This window comes from Mauremys mutica, chromosome 11 (genome assembly GCF_020497125.1).
Source record: "Mauremys mutica isolate MM-2020 ecotype Southern chromosome 11, ASM2049712v1, whole genome shotgun sequence".
Taxonomy (NCBI): domain Eukaryota; kingdom Metazoa; phylum Chordata; order Testudines; family Geoemydidae; genus Mauremys; species Mauremys mutica.
The window spans coordinates 48,180,716-48,204,411 of NC_059082.1; the positions used below are offsets into that span (position 1 = coordinate 48,180,716).

The 23,696-nt window shown below is 45.7% G+C and overlaps 1 protein-coding gene across 8 annotated transcripts in view; it reads right to left on the reverse strand.

Moving 5' to 3' along the window:
• The window catches only part of CRAMP1 (cramped chromatin regulator homolog 1), a 120,932-nt gene that overhangs the window by 52,126 nt on the left and 45,110 nt on the right, over positions 1-23,696 (reverse strand). For all 8 annotated transcript variants that reach the window (XM_044979755.1, XM_044979754.1, XM_044979759.1 and 5 more), the window contains 3 exons: positions 5,370-5,455; positions 4,025-4,148; positions 1,471-1,552 (listed from right to left, as the gene is read on the reverse strand). In XM_044979755.1, coding sequence (XP_044835690.1) covers positions 1,471-1,552; positions 4,025-4,148; positions 5,370-5,455 — 292 coding nt within the window. The remainder of the gene's footprint in view (positions 1-1,470; positions 1,553-4,024; positions 4,149-5,369; positions 5,456-23,696) is intronic.

Below are 23,696 nucleotides of genomic sequence, written 5' to 3' on the forward strand. Positions count from 1 at the left end.
TAGGTGGTGTGGCTAATCTCATAGCAGATGCACCCTGATGCTTATGGGTACTGCAGTTCACAGCCACTGGTACTGAGGTGGCTGAGTGCACTGGTGAACCCCTCCGGCTGGCCAAAGACTCTGCTTTGGGGCTTGGAGCTCTTTTTCTCATGCTTTAATGGGGGGAAATCTGCTGATTTTTAACACAATTCTACCCCCTTGGAAGTTGAAGGTTCCAGGGACAATCTGTGTCCTGGGGAAGGTCCGGCACCTGAAATTCACGCTCCATCAGGAGGAGTTTTAACTTCAGCTCCTTTTTTTTTTTTCCCCAAAATCTCACCTTGAGCTGCTGACAGAGGATGCACTTTTATGGGATGTGCGATTTTTCCAGACACTTTAAACAGTAAGAGTGCCCATATGTTACTAGGATTGCTTCCTTGCAGGAGAGAAACCTCTTGAAACTGGGGGAGCCGGGCATGTCCCCAGGGGGGTGGGTCTATCACCCTGAAAAAGTGAGGAATGCAGAAGAAAGTTGGTTCCTCTTCTCCCTCCCTCCCCCCACCCTTTTTTTTAAATGGAGAGGTTAGAAAGTTTAAACTATTAAACGCCCTGGGAGGGGGGAATACCCCGAGAAAAGGCGGGAAACATGAAATAAACGTGGGTTTTTTTTAAATCTCAATGGAGTAAACAGAAACTGTAGCTATTAAGGGAAACAAAAGGACTAAAACTACTACTACTTATGCTAATGACACAGAGAAAGAAGAGACAACTGCTCACTCTGAGACAAAAGGCAGTCGAGAAGGAACTGGGGGCAGTTTGCCTGCACAGTGCTAGACAGACTTGAGGCAGACCACGAAGGAGGAAGAACGCATGTGCGGGCTGAACAGATACTGCTACCTAAAAATCTCTGATTAGGGGCTCAGACACACCTACAGTGGAGCACCCATAATAGGGACACTACTCAAAAAAGAATATACAGATATGCCACAAGCAGCAGCAGTTCCATCCTACTGTCCAACTAACAGTCTCACAAGACCATGATTAAGGAATATCTCTAAGAGCAAGGTGCTAGATCAGTCCTCCTTGGCCTCTTTGCTGAGGCAGCCAACCCAAGGGCCAATCATCATGATGGATTTTGTAATGTGAACATCCATCTATGAGCAATTGGACTGAGCCCACTGGGGAAAAAAAAGATAAAAAAAAATAAAAAAAATGATGAGCTTCATTTAAAATCAAATATATTTTTCCAGGGAATTCAGGATAGAAGAGCTGAAGAAAAGGGAGAATGCTTCTAGATTCCCTGCTAGAGATTTATTCACTTCACCGGCTGAGATATTGGCATCTTACCTTTAGTAAACAGGGGACTGGTGTTCCTTTAACAGAGATTTGTGTGAGAGAGAAAACAGTGAGGTTAGAATAGCGAGAGGGAATTGCCCTGAACATGGTACACAAAGCAGACTAACTGTTTTGCTCTAAACAGGAAAAGGATACAATGCGCATTTCCTGGAGAGCCCACTTCTGTTTCAGGAACTCAATGAGGCTGGAGACCTTCCGATGTAACTCCACTATCATTCTGCACAGGAGATAAACAACGCAAGAGAACTGAGAACTCAGTCAGCAGAAACTCAAAGCACAATCTGCCCCCAAAACAGAATCAAGGAGAGAAATTGGACTGGCACAGTGTAAACTAGGAGAAGAGACTGCAGCAATGTACACACTATGCAGAGTTCTCCATGCACCTACCCTGTCTTACTGTAACCCCCATGAGAAACAGGAGGTAGTTATAATGCACAACATTAACATGAAGGTAACTCATGATTTGTGAGTAACCTCAAAATTCTCTCAGATATATATTGCAGAGGTGACTTGGGCTCTCAGTTTCTCCTGGAGGAAAGAGAAGAGGAGGGGAACGTTAGCTATGACTCTTAGCAAGTAGAACACGAAACTACAATACCAAGGGTGGTAAGGAAGATAAAATTGGGATAAAATTTTTGTTTTCTCCCCTTGTTCTCAAAACGTCTGGCCTCTATCACATGGTAGGAGGATAAATCCTACCCTAAAATACTAACTCTCCCCCCACCACCACCTTATGGCATTTGGTTATTATTTCTGAATTCTTCATTGAGGAAATGAAAGTTACACTGACCAAGGTCCAGGACTTAATCATAGAATCTCAGGGTTGGAAGGGACCTCAGGAGGTCATCTAGTCCAACCCCCTGCTCAAAGCAGGACCAAACCCAACTAAGTCATCCCAGTCAGGGCTTTGTCAAGCCTGACCTTAAAAACCTCTAAGGAAGGAGATTCCACCACCTCCCTAGGTAACCCATTCCAGTTCTTCACCACCCTACTAGTGAAAAAGTTTTTCCTAATATCCAACCTAAAGCTCGCCCTCTGCAACTTGAGACCATTACTCCTTGTTCTGTCATCTTCTACCACTGAGAACAGTCTAGATCCATCCTCTTTGGAACCCCCTTTCAGGTAGTTGAAAGCAGCTATCAAATCCCCCCTCATTCTTCTCTTCTGCAGACTAAACAATCCCAGTTCCCTCAGCCTCTCCTCATAAGTCATGTGCTCCAGCCCCCTAATCATTTTTGTTGCCCTCCGCTGGACTCTCTCCAATTTATCCACATCCTTCTTGTAGTGTGGGGCCCAAAACTGGACACAGTACTCCAAATGAGGCCTCATCAGTGCTGAGTAGAGGGGAATGATCACATCCCTTGATCTGCTGGAAATGCCCCTGCTTATACAACCCAAAATGCCATTAGCCTTCTTGGCAACAAGGGCACACTGTTGACTCATATTCAGCTTTTCGTCCACCGTAACCCCTAGGTCCTTTTCTGCAGAACTGCTGCCCAGCCATTCGGTCCCTAGTCTGTAGCAGTGCATGGGATTCTTCCGTCCTAAGTGCAGGACTCTGCACTTGTCCTTGTTGTACCTCATCATATTTCTTTTGGCCCAATCCTCTAATTTGTCTAGGTCCCTCTGTATCCTAGCCCTACCCTCCAGCGTATCAACCACTCCTCCCAGTTTAGTGTCTCCCAGTTTAGTCCAGGACTTGTTATACTCAGTCCTGGACTAGTGCTAAGAAAGTGCTGGACAGCGTTGGAGTGATATCATGAACTCCCAAAAGAATGTTGTATATCTCTGGAAATCTAGAAATCTTTGCTTTTCATCAGTATGTAGCAATTGCCATGTCCAGAATCATTTCAACTGCTATTTTGCTTCTTTGTCCTCCCTCTCAACACACTAAATCCAATACATCTTAACTAGAGCTAGTGCCACAAGCCATTGATCCACCTGGATCCCCTCAACACTTGTTGATTCTTTGTGTCATCTATGCTATCTAACTTCAGTAGTTCAGGAGAGAAACTGGTAAAGTCATATGTGAACCAAAATAAGAGGATTTAAAGCAGAATGGTAATCAGAATGAAATTTAAAGTCTGATATCACATGACCCACTAGAGAGGTGGTTCTCAACCAGGGGTATGTATACCCCTGGGGATACGCAGAGGTCTTCCAGGGGGTACATCAATTCATCTAGATATTTGTCTTATTTTACAACAGGCTACATAAAAAGCACTAGCAAAATCAGTACAAACTAAAATTTCATACAGACAAAATGAGAAAGTAAGCAATTTTTCAGTAATAGTGTGTTGTGACACTTGTATTTCTATGTCTGATTTTATAAGCAAGTAGTTTTTAAGTGTGGTGAGACTTGGGGATACACAAGACAAATCAGACTCCAGAAAGGGTACCAAGTAGTCTGGAAAGGTTGAGAACCACTGCACTAGAGTCAAGTATTTTGTCAGACAAGCACAAATGCTTTCAGGATCAGCAAATTTAAACATGCTGGTCCTGGACTGGTGATTAGAAAGTATTTTGATTTAACTCTTTGCAACTCTATTTGCAGATAGAATGCCAATGGCACCAGGAGAGGACAAATCCTCAAATGAGAGGCAATGAAGTTGGAAAGGTGCCCTGTACCACACCTGTGCATTTCCTCCCTTCATTCTCAACATATAAGATCCATCTTGCCCTTGGTTACCTGAGCCGTGGGTTCTGGGCAAGGCTCTGCACCCGAGCCCATGCATGATTATTTCGTGGCTGTAACTCCACAGGGACCCTCAGAGGAAGACGTACTGGCTTCTGATCCTCCTCATCACTAATGCCTAAAGGAAGAAGGAGAGCAAAACAATGGGTCAAAGCATACAGGTGTTCCTGACACATGCAACTCAGTCAGAAATGGAGATAAATGTTCAGTCAGATGAATTAAAAATTGAAGGTGGGGAAAACATCATTAGAGCATTTGGGCAGTAAAAATTCACCAGTGGAGCCTACTTCCTCAGATTACCTCCAGTTCTGATGCACCAATGTTATCTTTGGACACTGCAATTGCACTACAGCGGACAGTTGATTAAGCAGTGCTATGTCAAAACACAGATGGCTAGGAACTGACAAGTGCAATTTAAAGATCTGAACAATTACATTTAACATTGCTCGCTGATGAAAGCGTGCTTTGTATTGAGGTGGAAAGAGTAAAGAAGACCTGAAATGTTCAATGCTAAGCAACATACAGCTGTTCGTTTGCTGGCACTAGGATGAAGACAGCCATCCACAAGTACAGAATTGAGTAAAGGTCTGCTTGTGCCTAATTTTTAAGCCTGAACTGGTTTTGAACTGGACCCAAGACCACCTGACCCAACTGTAAGAGAGTCATTAACTGACCCTTCCCCCCAACCTGAGTCAGTGCTGACGCCTCCTGCCTGTGGGGTCAGCACGTTGGCAGCTGCATGCAGTGACTGCATGTCCTACTCCTATCAGCCACCATGCCCGCTGTGCTGCGCACACACTGCAGAGTGAGAGGCACTGCAACTCCTTGGCGCACACGCTCTGCAGCACACCTAGTACAGTGAGGTGGTGGCAGCTGGCAAGAGCAGGACATGCAAGCCACTGCACTGACCCCATGGGCAGGAGGAGGAGAGCCAACCTGACCCTAAATGGGTCGGGTTGTTTTCTGACCCGACCAAAATCTGGCACGTAGTCTGGTCCTGTCAGGTTCAAGTCGGATTGCAGGGCTCTAAGCCCGAGATGCAAAGCAAAAAGGATTTTCTCCAACGTAGCAACTTCTTTTCCAATTTCTCTATTTGCATGGTTCTTTAGCAGCCAGCATCAGATCTCAAGATCTACAGAAGTGGATTTTTCTCAAAGCTGTATCACTGGTGATGCAACTGAATGGGGCAACTAGAGAACAGGAACATCCAGTGCCCCAAAAGAACCTGAGATAGCATGAATTCCCTTGCCAGAGAGGCATACACCAAAAAATCCCTACTGCCACTCACGCTCTCCTGATCATCTGTTACAACTTTCCCATTTCAGCTTCTCTTACGTACCATCTGGGTCACAAAGTTTCTTCAGTGCCCTGCACATTGGAGCTTTGATCCGAAGGTTTCTCCCTTTGTAGCGAACAGTCGTGGCCCTAAGTATATTTGAAAGAGAAATATTTATAGGCACTATGACTAAAGCAACATATATATAGTTCAGTGAAAAAGTTGGATACAAAGAATCCTACATGACTGGGCAGGAATGCAAGGGGTTGCTGGGCAGGAATCCAGATTTACAGGGGCACGTTGAGGCCTTTGCCATCTTTTAGGCTCCTGAAAATGAAACAGAAGTGACTCTTGTATCTCTGCACTGCTAGACTCACAGGAAGCACTATACAAGAGGCTGCCCATTGAATAAGAGACCCTATATGAAAAACAGGCTTGAATTCTTTGTCACCTTGGCAGGAGGAGATGATCCTCAAAGCCAGCCTTTTCATTTTGGGGTGGCCATAAAAGACCATTGTTTTGTCTTACTTTCCCCCCACGATTGCACCACAGGGCCTGTCTGAAAATTCCGAAGGGTCTTTAGATTTGAGAGCATGCAAAGAATCCTCTCAAAGGCCATCACCAAGCTTCCCTCTAGCCGAAATGAAGCCCAGCTGTTTGTGCTGGGGTCTGTGTGTAATAAACATTTACAGTATGGTTAGACTTCTTTTGGCTCCAACACCACATCAATAATCATAAGTCTCCTGAGAAGATAATTTTTGTTTTCCTTATGGGAAAAGTATTACTTTTAAACCTCTTTCCCCACCTCCACCCCCCTCAGACTGTCCTTCTCTCTAGTTACAGGCCCATGATGCAGGGGCTGACAGTCCTGAGCTGCTGATGGTGGTAACCAGAAGGGGAATCTAGACTGTGGGATCCCTCTGAGCAGAGGTACGCTAAGTGCTGCAGTAGGGGGACTGCGCTGGTGAGTATCTGAGTGTCTGTTGGGGGGGCAGTTTGACTGTGTGCTTGATTGTTTGATTGCTTGTTTGACCAGTTTGATTTGGGAGTGCTTTGTTCCAGCTGGGCCTGACTGTTATAAAAAGGCAGTCAGCTGCGAACCAGCTGAGCAGCGAACAGCAGAGAGGCAAACAGAAGGAGTTTGCCTGGAGAGAGCTCTCAGAAGGAAGAGACCATGGATGCTGAGCAATCCGCCATTGTGACCTGCACAGGATGCGCCATGTTCGTCTTCCTTCCACAGGATAGGAGTGACTTTGTCTGTACAAAGTGCAAGCTGATCTCCATCTTGGAAGAGAAGATTCAAGGTCTGGAGAAACGAATAACAACCCTGCGTTCCATAAAAGAAAATGAGTATTTCCTGGATAGACGTCAGGATCAGCTGCAGCGGGCACAATGTTCTGAAGATTCAGAGCAGGCTACGCAGCGGGGACAGAAGGCCAGCGAGGATAAGTGGCGGCATGTGACTTCCAGAACGGGAAAGAGTACCAGAAACATCCATGTACCAGAAACACAGACACAGGTGAGCAACCATTTTCATGTTCTCTCCACAGGTACTAGTGCAGAGAGTGGAGTGGATGATACACCTGAGGGAACAGAGCAGAAGGAGACTCCACTGATTGGAAAGCATGAGATGCGCCGTCCTAGGGATGGGGGTTCCACGACCACCACTCCCAAGAGGAGGAGGAGGGTGGTGGTGGTCGGGGACTCTCTCCTCAGGGGGACTGAGTCATCTATCTGCCGCCCTGACCGGGAAAACCGAGAGGTGTGCTGCTTGCCAGGGGCTAGGATTCACGATGTGACGGAGAGACTGCCGAGACTCATCAAGCCCTCGGATCGCTACCCCTTCCTGCTTCTCCACGTGGGCACCAATGATACTGCCAAGAATGACCTTGAGCATATCACTGCAGACTACGTGGCTCTGGGAAGAAGGATAAAGGAGTTTGAGGCGCAAGTGGTGTTCTCGTCTATCCTCCCTGTGGCAGGAAAAGGCCAGGGTAGAGACCGTCGAATCGTGGAAATCAACGAATGGCTACGCAGATGGTGTCAGAGAGAAGGGTTTGGATTCTTTGACAATGGGATGGTCTTCCAAGAAGAAGGATTGCTAGGCAGAGACGGGCTCCACCTCAAGAAGAGAGGGAAGAGCATCTTTGCAAGCAGGCTGGCTAACCTAGTGAGGAGGGCTTTAAACTAGGTTCACCAAGGGAAGGAGACCAAAGCCCCGAGGTAAGTGGGGCAGTGGGATACCGGGAGGAAGCACAAGCAGGAGACTGCAAGAGGGGAGGACTCCTGTCTCAGACCGAGAAAGCGGGACAATCAGCGAGTTATCTTAAGTGCCTATACACAAATGCAAGAAGCCTGGGGAACAAGCAGGGAGAACTAGAAGTCCTGGCACAGTCAGGGAATTATGATGTAATTGGAATAACAGAGACTTGGTGGGATAACTCCCATGATTGGAGTACTGTCATGGATGGATATAAACTGTTCAGGAAGGACAGGCAGCTCAGAAAAGGTGGGGGAGTTGCGTTGTACATAAGAGAGCAGTATGACTGCTCAGAGCTCCAGTATGAAACTGCAGAAAAACCTGAGTGTCTCTGGATTAAATTTAGAAGTATGAACAACAAGGGTAATGTCGTGGTGGGAGTCTGCTACAGACCACCGGACCAGGGGGATGAGGTGGACGAGGCTCTCTTCCAGCAACTAACAGAAGTTGCTAGATGACAGGCCCTGGTTCTCATGGGTGACTTTAATCACCCCGATATCTGCTGGGAGAGCAATACAGCAGTGCACAGACAATCTAGGAAGTTTCTGGAAAGTGTAGGGGACAATTTCCTGGTGCAAGTGCTGGAGGAACCAACTAGGGGAAAAGCTCTTCTTGACCTGCTGCTCACAAACAGGGAAGAAATAGTAGAGGAAGCAATAGTGGATGGGAACCTGGGAGGCAGTGACCATGAGATGGTCGAGTTCAGGATCCTGACACAAGGAAAAAGGGAAAGCAGTAGAACAGAGACCCTGGACTTCAGAAAAGCAGACTTCGACTCCCTCAGGGAACTGATGGGCAAGGTCCCCTGGGAGAATAACATGACGGGAAAAGGAGTCGAGGAAAGCTGGCTGTATTTCAAAGAAACCTTATTGAGGTTGCAGGAACAAACCATCCCGATGTGTAGGAAGAAAAGTAAATATGGCAGGCGACCAGCTTGGCTTAACAGTGAAATCCTTGCTCGTCTTAAACACAAAAGAACAGTTTACAAGAAGTGGAAGATTGGACAAATAACCAGGGAGGAGTATAAAAGTATTGTTCAGGCATGCAGGTGTGAAATCAGGAAGGCCAAATCACACTTGGAGTTGCAGCTAGCCGGAGATGTTAGGAGTAACAAGAAGGGTTTCTTTAGGTATGTTAGCAACAGGAAGAAAGTCAAGGAAAGTGTGGGCCCCTTGCTGAATGAGGGAGGGAACCTAGTGACAGAGGATGTGGAGAAAGCTAGTGTACTCAATGCTTTTTTTGCCTCTGTCTTCACAGACAAGGTCAGCTCCCAGACAGCTGCACTCTGCAGCACGGTATGGGGAGGAGGTGACCAGCTCTCTGTGGAGAAAGAAGTAGTTCGGGGCTATTTAGAAAAGCTGGACGAGCACAAGTCCATGGGGCCGGATGCGCTGCATCCAAGGGTGCTAAAGGAGTTGGCCGATGAGATTGCAGAGCCATTGGCCATTATCTTTGAAAAATCATGGCGATCGGGGGATGTCCCGGATGACTGGAAAAAAGCTAATGTAGTGCCCATCTTTAAAAAAGGGAAGAAGGAAGATCCAGGGAACTACAGGCCAGTCAGTCTCACCTCAGTCCCTGGAAAAATCATGGAACAGGTCCTCAAGGAATCAATCCTGAACCACTTAAAGGAGGGGAAAGTGATCAGGAACAGTCAGCATGGATTCACCAAGGGCAAGTCATGCCTGACTAACCTAATTGCCTTCTATGATGAGATAACCGGCTCTCTGGATGAGGGGAAAGCAGTGGATGTGCTATTTCTGGACTTTAGGAAAGCTTTTGATACAGTCTCCCACAGTATTCTTGCCAGCAAGTTAAAGAAGTATGGGCTGGATGAATGGACGGTAAGGTGGATAGAAAACTGGCTAGATGGTCGGGCTCAACGGGTAGTGATCAGTGGTTCCATGTCTAGTTGGCAGCCGGTATCAAGTGGGGTGCCCCAAGGGTCGGTGCTGGGGCCGGTTTTATTCAATATCTTCATTAACGATCTGGAGGATGGTGTGGACTGCACCCTTAGCAAGTTTGCAGATGACACTAAACTGGGAGGAGTGGTTGATACGCTGGAGGGTAGGGATAGGATACAGAGGGACCTAGACAAATTAGAGGATTAGGCCAAAAGAACCCTGATGAGGTTCAACAAGGACAAGTGCAGAGTCCTGCACTTAGGACGGAAGAATCCCATGCACTGCTACAGACTAGGGACCGAATGGCTGGGCAGCAGTTCTGCAGAAAAGGACCTAGGGGTTACGGTGGACGAAAAGCTGAATATGAGTCAACAGTGTGCCCTTGTTGCCAAGAAGGCTAATGGCATTTTGGGTTGTATAAGTAGGGGCATTTCCAGCAGATCGAGGGATGTGATCATTCCCCTCTACTCAGCACTGATGAGGCCTCATTTGGAGTACTGTGTCCAGTTTTGGGCCCCACACTACAAGAAGGATGTGGATAAATTGGAGAGAGAGTCCAGCGGAGGGCAACAAAAATGATTAGGGGGCTGGAGCACATGACTTATGAGGAGAGGCTGAGGGAACTGGGATTGTTTAGTCTGCAGAAGAGAAGAATGAGGGGGGATTTGATAGCTGCTTTCAACTACCTGAAAGGGGGTTCCAAAGAGGATGGATCTAGACTGTTCTCAGTGGTACCAGATGACAGAACAAGGAGTAATGGTCTCAAGTTGCAGAGGGGGAGGTTTAGGTTGGATATTAGGAAAAACTTTTTCACTAGTAGGGTGGTGAAGAACTGGAATGGGTTACCTAGGGAGGTAGTGGAATCTCCTTCCTTAGAGGTTTTTACGGTCAGGCTTGACAAAGCTCTGGCTGGGATGACTTAGTTGTGTTTGGTCCTGCTTTGAGCAGGGGGTTGGACTAGATGACCTCCTGAGGTCCCTTCCAACCCTGAGATTCTATGATTCTATGATTCTGTGCAGAGGAGATCCTGCAGAGTGTGAGAGGAAGCAAAGGAGTGCTGGAGGCTGCCCCTACAGCAGGGCCACTTTCTTTGTTTGATGGAGGAAAGAAAGATGGACTGGTAAAAGGTTCCTAACCTAGGCTGCTAAGTGGGAAAGCTGCTAACAGGGGTGCTGTGGAAACTAAGCAGGCCAGGGGAGATGCAACTGGTCAATTAACGAAGTAGGCCGAGATGTGTGTACCATTAAGCTGTGGGTGTCAGCAGATTCAGAAACTCCCAGAGCTGTCAGAGTAGATTTTCATTTGCACTGAGCTGTCAGAAGCAAGGAGAGCTCTTTTGTACTGGCATCATTTGATGAACTTTTGTGATACACAAGAGGTGATGACTGATTCATTTAAAAAAAAATTTTTTTTAAGGAAAAAGCTCAAGTAAAAAAAAAACCCCACCTTTGTTGCTTGAAACAAAAGCTACTTGCTAAGCTGTGAAACAGTGCTACCTACCCTCAGTCTGCTGCAGACCTGTCAGCCATGGGACCTTCCCAACAGTACACAAGGACTGATATTTCTTCACACTGATGCAATATATTGTAACTGCTATAAGTGTAGCATTGCTGCCTTCTTTTAAATCTAACCAAAACTTGGGATTGTTTGGAGCCATCTATTAGTCCCTGAGGTCCATCAAGTCTAACACCAGGTCTCTGGCAGTGACCAATACCTGAGCCTCAGAGGAGGGCACAATACACACCTGCCTGTCTATGCAATGCAACAGTTGAAGGGTGGGATTCCTTCCTGACCAGAACAGCAGAGATCTTATGCCCCAAAACATGAGTTTTGATCCCCTTATCCTAGCTACAAATATTACTGATCATGAAGTCAGTGTCCTTTTGAAAAATCAACCTCCTGCAAGCAAGTAGATTTACATGAAACTAGCATGTGATTTAACAACCCTGGTTAAATACAAACAAGGACAGAACTGGTATGAATGAACCTCATTCACAAGGACTGAAATCTATCTTCCTAGTGGGCGCACAGTGTGAGAGGGCAACAAACCCAGTTGAGAATGCCTCTAATCAGACTGTTTTGCCTGAGTTTAGCTGGCAAACATTTGAATTTTGCTTTGGGCAAGCACAGAATTTCCTCCTTGTGTCTGACTCACCAGATGTATGATGTCAAGCACTCACTTTTCATCAGAGGCCCAAGTTTCCATTTCCATTGGAGTTTGGGGACCTAAGTGGTTTGAAGGTGTCTGTGCTAGTCACAGTGCCACCATCTCAAGAGTGACACTGGGGATAACAGCACTGAGGATTCTGCTCTAGGCCATGCTGTCTGGAATGGGAAATGAGCTGGAAAGATCTAGTGAGTCTGCAGTCGACAAAAAGCTCTGGATATATATTATCATCATCTTCAATATTTATTATTTTTCTCCTTCCCCCAAAATAGTAACTACAAAAACTTAAATGAACTGCAAGGTTGTCTACTTTTCTGTAACTTTTACAAATGTCCTTGAATTCTGATACTTTGTAACATTCTAAAGCAATATTTACCAGAGATTCACAATGCTTCCAGCAACAGGAATACCCCAAAGTTCTGTCTGTGTTAGGTAAAAAGGTATCACAACAAACCGCTGCTTGGAACTCTCCATCTGCACAACAGGTGGGACAGCTGTTTTATTAGTATTGGTTGCAAAACAAGGTCTGGATCAGGTTCTCTTGCATCAGTACAGCCTCCCCAATGAGGGCATGAAGGTAAAAGAATTAGACCATACAGTACACTGCTGCAGCTCCCTCCTAGAATGCAGTGCCTCATGTTTGGTAATCATAAAAAAATCCTCATTCCCACCAGGGGCGGCTCTAGCAATTTCGCCGCCCCAAGCACGGCGGCACGCCGCAGGGGGCGCTCTGGCGGTCGCCGGTCCCGTGGCTCTGGTGGACCTCCTGCAGAAGTGCCTGCGGAGGGTCCGCTGGTCCCGCGGCTTCCGGTGGAGCATCCGCAGGCACACCTGCGGGAGGTCCACCGGAGCCGCCTGCCACCCTCCCAGTGACAGGCAGAGCGCCCCCCGCGGCATGCCGCCCCAAGCGCGCGCTTGGCGCGCTGGGGTCTGGAGCCGGCCCTGATTCCCACCAACAGTTCTGGGCATTATGGGAGAAGCCTTTTATGAAACCCATGTTGGATAGGATAAGGTGCAAGAACACACATCATGGTTGTAAGGGGTGTTATGCCTGGATGCATCAGAATGGTTCTAGCTGACACACTGCTGCTACGTGGACATGTCAAATCATTATGTGGACAAGTGGGACAACAATGGATTCACACAATCAGCACGCCTGTAACTATTTTTTTTTTTGCTCAGTGGACAAACTCAGTTTTCCACTGTAGTAAGAGGGGAAACCATCGGTGTAATCAAACCTGCACTTATGACCTGATCCAAAGCCCACTGAAGACGGTGGAAAGTCTCCCACTGAATTTAATGGGTTATGGATAAGGCTAAGATTTTGTCACAGAATCCGAGACTTCCAGAGACCTCCATGACATTTTCCACTTCAGCTCCAGTGCAGCACAGGGCCCCCACAGCTGGCCAGATGCCATGGACAAACCCTGGAACTCCCAGCTCTGGGCCCACAGCTCCGAGCAGCCACAAGTGGCAGGGGGACCCCAGCACTCTCAGCCACAATGGGTGGCCCCCTGGAGCCCCAGCAACAGTAGGTGCTGGACCCTCCTCCCTCCCCATTTTGTCTCAGTTATTTTTAGTGAAAGTCAGGGATAGGTCACAGGCTTCCATAAATTTTTGTTTATCATCCATGACCCATCTGTGACTTTTACTAAAAATATCTGAGGCCTGGTCTACACTAAGAACGGGGGTCGAACTAGGGTACGCAAATTCAGCTACGTGAATAGCGTAGCTGAATTCGAAGTAGCCTAGTTCGAAGTACTCACGCGTCCAGATGCCGCGGAACTGAACTCCGCGGCTCCAAGGTCGACTCCGCCACCGCCGTTTGCAGTGGTGGAGTACCGGAGCGCTTCCGGAGTTCGAACTATCGCGTCTATATTAGACGCGATAGTTCGAACTCCGAAAAGTCAAACTCTCCGCGTCGAACTGGCATGTAAGTGTAGACTAGCCCTGAGACAAAATCTTAGCCTTAGTTATGGATCAGGCCTTTTAGGTACAAATCTGAAAAAATGTGGAGAAGCCCGATAGGAGGTGTAAATTATCATAGCACCATCAACTGCCATGACAATTTAAAACAGCTGAGGATCAGCTCCTGTAACTAGATTTTAATTAAATCAAAATTTCTCACACAAGTGTCTTCAATGTAGTATCACATATAAATTCACTGGTGCTGTACAACTGTATCACACAAGCCATCAGCTCAGTTTAAGTGCCTGATCCATGTCCAGATAAGGGTACATTATTGACTCTACACAAATAGGGTAATAATTTCAAGGTAGTAACTGGAGCTAGGGTTGTAAAAATGCAACAACCACCCTAACAGATCACTATAGTTTTACCAAAAAAACCCAAACACTAGGAAATTCTAAAATAAGGTTAACATTTTTTTGTCAAAAAAAAAAAAAATCAGATTTTTGAACCCTCCCTCCTCCATAGATATCTTCATTTTTCATTTCCTGTCTCCCTATCCATTTAAAATGTTACCACTTTTTGCCAATTTATTGCATCTCTTATGTAACGTAACTGATCCAAGCAAAAGAAAAAAGCATTGGTCATTGTTTGTATTTTTTGTGGCATTATGAATTCTGACAGCATTGCCCACAAAACATTTATGCACGTTGCACCTGCCACGTATAATGGGCTACCTGCCATGCCTCCTGCTCAGCTGTCTGCCACCTGCTCAGACACACTTTGGGCAGCAGTAACTCACCAGCAGTAACCATTAACTGAAACATCACTCTGGCACTGTACCCATGTATCTGGCTACAAAAATAAGGGCAGCTGACCAATATACCATGTGATCCTAGGCATGATTTTCTCTGCAATACATCAGATGTAAGAACTGCAGAGACAGCAGAGAAAGGGCAAATAAAGGAAAATAAAATAAAACCAAGGATAGAGGAAGTAAGATAAAGGCAAAAATGCCGGCAGCACTACTGCTGGAGGACCACATCACGCTACCCTGTGTATTCTATGGGCTACCACAGTTTAGAAGCAAGCAATCAAATTGTGCTCCACCAAATTATTATACACCAACTATTAGCAGGTAGCTAATCTAAAAGGATGAGAGAGAGATGAAGAATGCTACATCAATATATTCACATGGAAATTCACCATGTCTGCCCGTGGATATTATTTCATGACATTAGCACTCAAAATTTCTACTCTTTATCCTCCTTTAAAATGAAAGAAAAGAGCTCTCCTCCAAGTTTACATGTCCTGCTGTGATGGAATGATTTCTCTTACTCCCTTTTCAGTAGGGCATGATGTTTTTAAATAATCTAGGAAGGAGTCCAATAATCAGTTATTGCAACTTTAAACAAGTGTAAAATTAAATATGGCTGAAGGAGGTACATTCCTAATGCAAACACATGGCACAGCAGGGACAGGGGGAGGAGTAGCTTAATTAATTTAAAAGAACATGACAGATTAATGAGTATCAAAACAGAAACAGCCTGCAACAAAAGTAGTTATCTTAAAAACATGCTCTTCCTGCTTAGATCTTGGTTTCTTTTAACCCGGGATGTTTCCAAACCTAACAAAGTGCTGAATATTCAAAAACCGATATTACACAAAACATGATTAAGAATCTTTAGTATAGTTCACATCCTCAGAATTTCCTATCTGCTGAAATAGAGCTTGTGATGTTTGGGGGCTTTCTGCAGTATACATTCCAATTTGATTTAGGTATTGAGAGATTGAGAGTTATCAAACATGAATGTCAAATATATCAATTTTAATCCTACAGTATGCCCAAGCACTCAACTCCCAGCGAAATCAAAGGGAACTGAAGCACAGCACTTTGCAATACCATTCCTACACCAAACAAAGCAACCCTCTGAGTTTAACCGAGAATGCAAGCATTCAAATGGACACAAAATTAAAAATTTCTTTAGTTGTGCTATTAATATTATCTACTTATTTGAATTCTTTGATTTGCCAGAGATGCTGTACACATTACCATTGGTGGTGTTTATTTTGTTTTGATTTTCTCTGTTTAGAAATAGAACATCCATCTACCCACATGCACAGCCCCTATTACCACAGTATCCAAGCATCACACAATCTCTAATACATTTAACATTAGCATACCACCCTGTGTGGGCACTTGAGGCACACAGAGATTAAGGGATTTACTCAAGTTCACCCAGGATGTCTGTGGCAGAGGAGGGACTTGAACCTAAACCTCCCACATGCTAGGCTAGTGGTCCTGCCCACTGGTTCATCCTTCCTCTAACAGATTACTTGGTTTCCCTGTCTAGTCCTTATGAACTAGAAAAATCACGGAACAGGTCCTCAAGGAATCAATCCTGAACCACTTAAAGGAGGGGAAAGTGATCAGGAACAGTCAGCATGGATTCACCAAGGGCAAGTCATGCCTGACTAACCTAATTGCCTTCTATGATGAGATAACCGGCTCTGTGGATGAGGGGAAAGCAGTGGATGTGCTATTTCTTGACTTTAGCAAAGCTTTTGATACAGTCTCCCACAGTATTCTTGCCAGCAAGTTAAAGAAGTCTGGGCTGGATGAATGGACGGTAAAGTGGACAGAAAACTGCCTAGATGGTCGGGCTCAACGGGTAGTGATCAATGGTTCCATGTCTAGTTGGCAGCCGGTATCTGTCTGTTACAGCTCCATTTTGTTTCTTAAAGCTGTCCCCTTACTCCATTTTGTTCTTGTTCTCCTCTGTGGCCGCCCCTCCCTGGCTGTTAAGTTGTTTCAAAGGGAGGGCCCCTTAAGTTGTCTAACAAAAGCCATTGCCCTTCTCAAAGGAATGGCCACTTATGCTAAGTGGGACCACTGCCGTGTTCAAAGGGTTAGTCCTGTTATCACCTTGTTAAAACCTGGGCTGGGTGTAGGGTAGGCTCTATCCAGAGCTGCAAGACTATTGTGTTTTTAAGATCCTGGGCATGAGTCATACCTCTGGGCTCAGGACTAGTCCTAACATGCCTCTGTGGCTACCTGCAGTTTTTCCCTGCTTGCTCTCCTCCCTGTGAGAAGGGGAACCAATCAGAGTTACTGGCGGGAAGCTGCCAGGGTTTGCCTTTAAAAACAGACATTTTGAACAGACTTCAGAAAGGTTCTTGCATTGCTGCCTGGTCTGATCAGCCAGGGGTTCTGGGGGTCCTTTCTCCGCTCTCGTTTTATTTTTGAGCGTACCCACGTTTTTTGAACCCCCTCCCACGAAGAACGAATTGCTGCCTGAGAGATCTCCTGATTATCAAGACTGTACCGAGCCTTCTGATGTTCATGCTGCTTCTGCCTCTGTTGCTGCCTTGGGGGATGGTAAGAATCCCTCTGTGAAACTTTCTGTACTTTTATTTTATTATTTTAGCTGCTGGCTCTGTCTCCCCAGCACACAGACTCAAGCTAAACCTTGGTCTGTGTCCTAAAACCTCTCTTACCCCCCCCCCCATCCTGGCTGCTGGCTCTGTCTCCCCAGCACACAGACTCAAGCTAAACCTTGGTCTGTGTTTTAAAACCTCTCTCAAACCCCGTGGCACTCTGCCACTAAAAGTAAGTTGGTGCTGCTGCTAAGCTCTGCTCCTGTGGGCTTTGCCCTGGACTCACGGTTTTCAGCTGTATCCACTGCTGCAGCCACCTCCCTTGGCTTCCTTGGGGGCTGCCTTGGGAGCTGTATTCTGGGGCACATACCACTCTGCCCTCTGTAACTTCCCCATAGCATAAGGTGCACCATAGATTTTGTTTCTTTAGTTTAATAAGTCATAGTTTGTTAAGATTGTAAAGCTTGTAAGTCTCACCTGCCTTGCTATAGTTCATTGTTTTGTTGCTCCATACAGCTGCTTGTTGCAGTTTGCTTAGAATTGTGATATTTGTTGTTTTGCCTAGTCATTGGTTAAGATAGATTTAAAAAGTCATTGCCTGATTGTATTCTGTACCTGTTTTGTTACTTTGTAGAAGCTGCTTGTCATTTTATATAAGTTTGATTAAGTTAGAGGATAGATAAGGTTCTTCCTGTTCCAATCTTCCCCTCTGAACTTCCCAAACCCCTTGCTGCTTTTTTCCCCTGTGTCTGCATCACCTCTGAACTTCCCAAACCCCTTGCTGCTTTTTTCCCCTGTGTCTGCATCACCATCTGAACTTCCCAACCCCCCACACACACACTGCTCTGTTGTCCTTACCTCGCAGGGCTTCAGAATCTCTCGCTGCTTGCAGCTGCATCTCTCATCAGTTGCCACTATCATTTCCCCCCCCCTCCTGTTTCTTGACCCAGCCTTTGGGTACACTCTTGCTATCACAGCCTCACAAATTAAGTCTACACTGCATAATTTCACTTATCACCCATATTGTATTATTGCACTGTGATTCACATATTACTTCCACCTTTCTGTTATACTTTGTATTTGCATTAATACTATTGTGTTACATTGTGTATAAGGCCACCTACCACTTGATACATTCTATCTAAGATTGTTGACCATTCTATATAGAAGCTACTATTTTATTTTGCATTTCCTTTTGGTATGTTTTACATTCCACATTGTATCTAGAGCTGTTCCTATATAAAGTTGAGTTGCTTATTAACTGTACTGTATCCCATTGTGCTAAACCCCACTTACTGTACCCCACTGTTAGAACTCCCTACACTGTTCAATAAGAACCCCCCCACACACCATCATTGTCTATTGTAAACACCCTATACACCCCATTCCATCGTATTTCATTGTTAAATTCTCACCACTCCCTTTTTCCTTTAATAAAGTTTATTTTGCACCCCACCCGTGTGGTAATTGCTCCCCAAGATCCCATATACCTGCTGGCAGGGACAGTATCAAGTGGAGTGCCCCAAGGGTCGGTGCTGGGGCCGGTTTTATTCAATATCTTCATTAACGATCTGGAGGATGGTGTGGACTGCACCCTTAGCAAGTTTGCAGATGACACTAAACTGGGAGGAGTGGTTGATACGCTGGAGGGTAGGGATAGGATACAGAGGGACCTTGACAAATTAGAGGATTAGGCCAAAAGAACCCTGATGAGGTTCAACAAGGACAAGTGCAGAGTCCTGCACTTAGGACGGAAGAATCCCATGCACTGCTACAGACTAGGGACCGAATGGCTGGGCAGCAGTTCTGCAGAAAAGGACCTAGGGGTTACGGTGGACGAAAAGCTGAATATGAGTCAACAGTGTGCCCTTGTTGCCAAGAAGGCTAATGGCATTTTGGGTTGTATAAGTAGGGGCATTTCCAGCAGATCGAGGGATGTGATCATTCCCCTCTACTCAGCACTGGTGAGGCCTCATTTGGAGTACTGTGTCCAGTTTTGGGCCCCACACTACAAGAAGGATGTGGATAAACTGGAGAGAGTCCAGCGGAGGGCAACAAAAATGATTAGGGGGCTGGAGCACATGACTTATGAGGAGAGGCTGAGGGAACTGGGATTGTTTAGTCTGCAGAAGAGAAGAATGAGGGGGGATTTGATAGCTGCTTTCAACTACCTGAAAGGGGGTTCCAAAGAGGATGGATCTAGACTGTTCTCAGTGGTAGAAGATGACAGAACAAGGAGTAATGGTCTCAAGTTGCAGAGGGCGAGGTTTAGGTTGGACATTAGGAAAAACTTTTTCACTAGTAGGGTGGTGAAGAACTGGAATGGGTTACCTAGGGAGGTGGTGGAATCTCCTTCCTTAGAGGTTTTTAAGGTCAGGCTTGACAAAACCCTGGCTGGGATGATTTAGTTGGGTTTGGTCCTGCTTTGAGCAGGGGGTTGGACTAGATGACCTCCTGAGGTCCCTTCCAACCCTGAGATTCTATGATTCTATGAACTAGCACACAACTAAAACACAGCCAGAGTAGGTTTAAATCACCCACATATGTCTTCAGTGAATTTAAAAAATCCACAGAAGCATTTCTCTTGAGCCTAGGCTTTATAAAACTTTTGTTTACTACACAAAATATAAAATCTGGGCCTAAATCCACCAGCGTCACTTTTAACAACTCTAATACGATATGATGTGATTGGAATGACAAGGACTTGGTGGGGTAACTCACATGACTGGAGCACTATCATGGATGGGTATAAACTGGAAGCACGGGCAGGGGAGAATAAGTTGACAAATTGCACTGTATATAAGATAGCAGCATGATTGCTCAGAGCTCCAGTATAAAACTGGAGAAAAGCCTGTTGAGTATCTTTGGGGTAAGTTTAGAGCCGAAAGCAACAAGGGTGATGTGGTGGGCATCTGCTATAGACCACCAGACCAGGAGGATGAGGTAGGTGAGGCTTTCTTCAGACAACTAACAGAAATTTTCAGATCACAGGCCCTGGTTCCCATGGGGGACTTCAATCACCCTGATATCTGCTGGGAGAGCAATACAGCAGTGCACAGACAATCCAGGAAGTTTTTGGTGTGTTGGGCACAACTTCCTGGTGCAAGTGCTGGAGGAACAAACTAGGGGCCGTGGGGGGGAGGGATAGCTCAGTGGTTTGAGCATTGGCCTATTAAACCCAGGGTTGTGAGTTCAATCCTTGAGGGGGGCCATTTAGGGAAGTGGCGATTGGTCCTGCTTTGAGCAGGGGGTTGGACTAGATGATCTCCTGCGGTCCCTTCCAACCCTAATAATCTATGATTCATGCTCACAAACAGGAAGAATTTGTAAAAGTAGAAGGGGTGGCAACCTGGGCAGCAGTGACCATGAGATGGTCGAGTTCAGGATCCGGAAAAAAGGAGAGCAGCAGAATACGGACCCTCGACTTAAAAAAGCACACTTTGATTCCCTCAGGGAAATATGAGGGGGAAAACGAGTCCAAGAGAGCTGGCTGTATTTTAAAGAAGCCTTATGGAGGGTGCAGGAACAAATCATCCTGATGAAGCAGAAAGAACAGCAAATATGGCAGGCGACCAGCTTGGCTTAACCGTGAAATCTTCAGTGAGCTTAAGCACAAAAAGGAAGATTACAAGAAGTGGAAACTTGGACAGATGACTAAAGAGTATAAATATATTGCTCGAGCATGCAGGGGTGTAATCAGGAAGACCAAAGCACAATTGGAGATGCAACTACCAAGGGATATGAAGGGTACCTAGAAGGGTTTCTACAGGTATGTTTGCAACAAGGTGGTGGTCAGGGAAAGTGGGGACCCTTAAGGAATGGGGGAGGCAGCCTAGTCACAGATGATGTGGAAAAAGCTGAAGTACACTCCATTTTTTTTTCGTCTGTCTTCACAGACAAGCTCAGCTCCCAGACTGCTGCACTGGGCAGCACAATATGGGGAGGAGGTGAGCAGCCCTCAGTGGTGAAAGAACAGGTTAAGGACTGTTTAGAAAAGCTGGACATACAAGTCCATGGGGCTGGATGCAATCCATCCGAGGGTGCTGAGGAAGTTGGCTGATGTACTGTAGAGCCATTGGCCATTATCTCTGAAATGTTGTGGCAATCGGGGAAGGTCATGGAAAATTGGAAAAAGGCAAACAGTGCCCATCTTTAAAAAAGGGAAGAAGGAGAATCCAGGGAACTACAGACCGGTCAGCCTCACTTCAGTCCCTGGAAAAAATCATGAAGCAGGTCCTCAAGGAATTCATTTTGAAGCACCTGGAGGAGAGGAAGGTGATCAGGAACAGTCAACATGGATTTACCAAGGGTAAGTAATGCTTGACTAACCTGATTGCTTTCTATGATGAGATAACTGGCTCTGTGGATATAGGGAAAGCGGTGGATGTGATATACCTTGATTTTAGCAAAGCTTTTGATACTGTCTCCAGTATTCTTGCCAGCAAGTTAAAGAAATATGGATTAGATGAATGGACTATAAGGTGAATAGAAAGCTGGCTAGATCGTCGGGCTCAATGGGTAGTGATCAACGGCTCGATGTCTAGTTGGCAGCCGGTATCAAGCGGAGTGCCCCAGGGGTTGGTCCTCGAGCCGGTTTTGTTCAACATCTTTATTAATGATCTGGATGATGGGATGAATTACACCCTCAGCAAGTTCGCAGACGACACTAAGCTGGGGGAGAGGTAGATATGCTGGAGGGTACGGATAGGGTCCAGACAAATTGGAGGATTGGGCTAAAAGAAATCTGATGAGGTTCAACAAGGACAAGTGCAGAGTCCTGCACTTAGGAAGGAAGAATCCCATGCACTGCTACAGGCTGGGGATCGACTGGCTAAGCAGCAGTTCTGCAGAAAAGGACCTGGGGATTACATAGGATGAGAAGCTTGATACGTGTCAGTGTGCCCTTGTCGCCACGAAGGCTAACAGTATATTGGGCTGCATTAGTAGGAGCACTGCCAGCACATTGAGGGAAGTTGTTATTCCCTTCTATTCAGCACTGGTGAGGCCACATCTGGAGTTCTGAGTCCAGTTTTGGGCCCCCCCACTACAGAAAGGATGTGGGCAAGTTGGAGAGAGTCCAGAAGAGGGCAATGAAAATGATTAGGGAGCTGGGGCACATGACTTACGAGGAGAGGCTGAGGGAACTGGGACTATTTAGTCTGCAGAAGAGAAGAATGAGGGGGGATTTGATAGCAGCCTTCAACGACCTGAAGGGGGGGTTCCAAAGAGGATGGAGCTAGGTTCTTCTCAGTGATGGCAGAACAAGGAGCAATGGTCTCAAGTTGCTGTGGGGAAGGTCTAGGTTGTATATTAGGAAAAACTATTTCACTAGTGAAGCACTGAAATGGGTTACCTAGGGAGGTGGTGGAATCTCCATCCTGTGTTTTTAAGGCCCAGCTTGACAAAGCCCTGGCTGAGATGATTTAGTTCGAGTTGGTCCCGCTTTGAGCAGCAGCTTGGACTAGATGACCTCCTGAGGTCTCTTCCAACCCTAATCTTTATGATTCTATGAATACATGACACAAAAAGCTCTATTCTCAGTTTGGTACCTCCTATTTACACAATCCAGGGACACAACTCCTGTACTATAAAAATAGGTTGTAAGGGAGGTGTGGGTTGGCTAGGAAGTGATGAAGAGTCCCAAGAATGTTTAACAATACTTTGTTCCATAGTTGCCCAGTATAGAGATTCTAGCAACTCTGTTCCAACAGTGGCCAGCATCCAAAGACTAGATAGACCACTGGTCTGAACTGGTATAGCAATTCCAACATTCTGAAATAAGTCATATTTAGCTCTATTTTGACCTATTTTCTAGAACCCCATGGCTTCAGGTAACTGCTGACAGCAGCGCAAAAAGCTTCACATTTGCTCAATTCTAGATGTTTCTGGGATTTTTAAGGTAACTAAATCAAGTGTGACATTTTGTGCAAAGAATTCTTAATTGTCAGAAATAGCAGATTAAGTTTCCAATCAATACTTGGCATTTGCAGCCTGGGTTTTCAGCTCAGCTGCGAAGGTTCTGACCAATATATCTAGTCATTTAGTTTTGATAAATAAATGAGTGAGGATCTTGTAGAAAGTCAGAAATGCTGCATGGTCTAAGTAGAATGAAAGAGGTCAAGACCCTAAGTTCAAGTCCCAGCTATCCCAGTAACATGCTGGGTAGCTCCTCACAGTTCCTCTGCATCTCAAAGTTTCCGCACTTGTCAAATAAGAATAATAGTTACCTATCTCATGAGGGGACTGCGAGGATAATCTATTTTCATATGTTTCCTGTTGTGTTTGGGAAGGGGGAAGAGAAAGATCGCCTGCAACTAAGTGTGATTATGGCTTTCTAAAACCACGTGGGGTAATTTCAGCAGCACAGTGAGCTGGAGAAGGAAGGTTTTAGTCCATATTGTATTTGACTGTGCATGTAGAGTTGGGGGGCTGTCTCTCTATCCATCTTCCCTGGATTAATGTACACAGACTGCCATTTGGGTAATGGAAATACAATTTTACACACTGCTGTTGTGCAGTTTGCTCATCGGAATGACAAGAAACTTTTTGGGCAGAAAGAGGATGTCCCTCTTCTGCCTGATAAGAGCAGAGTCAGTCAATCTGCACTATTTCATCTGCCAAAGAGTGAATAATTCTGGATTTCCCAATAAGAAAAGTAAAACCTATTTACACTCCAGGTCATATTAAGAGATTGAGTTTTAATATATTTAAGTGCAAGAATCCACATTTCTGAAATGCTTGGATATGAGACAAAATCTTTGTAAGATAAATAT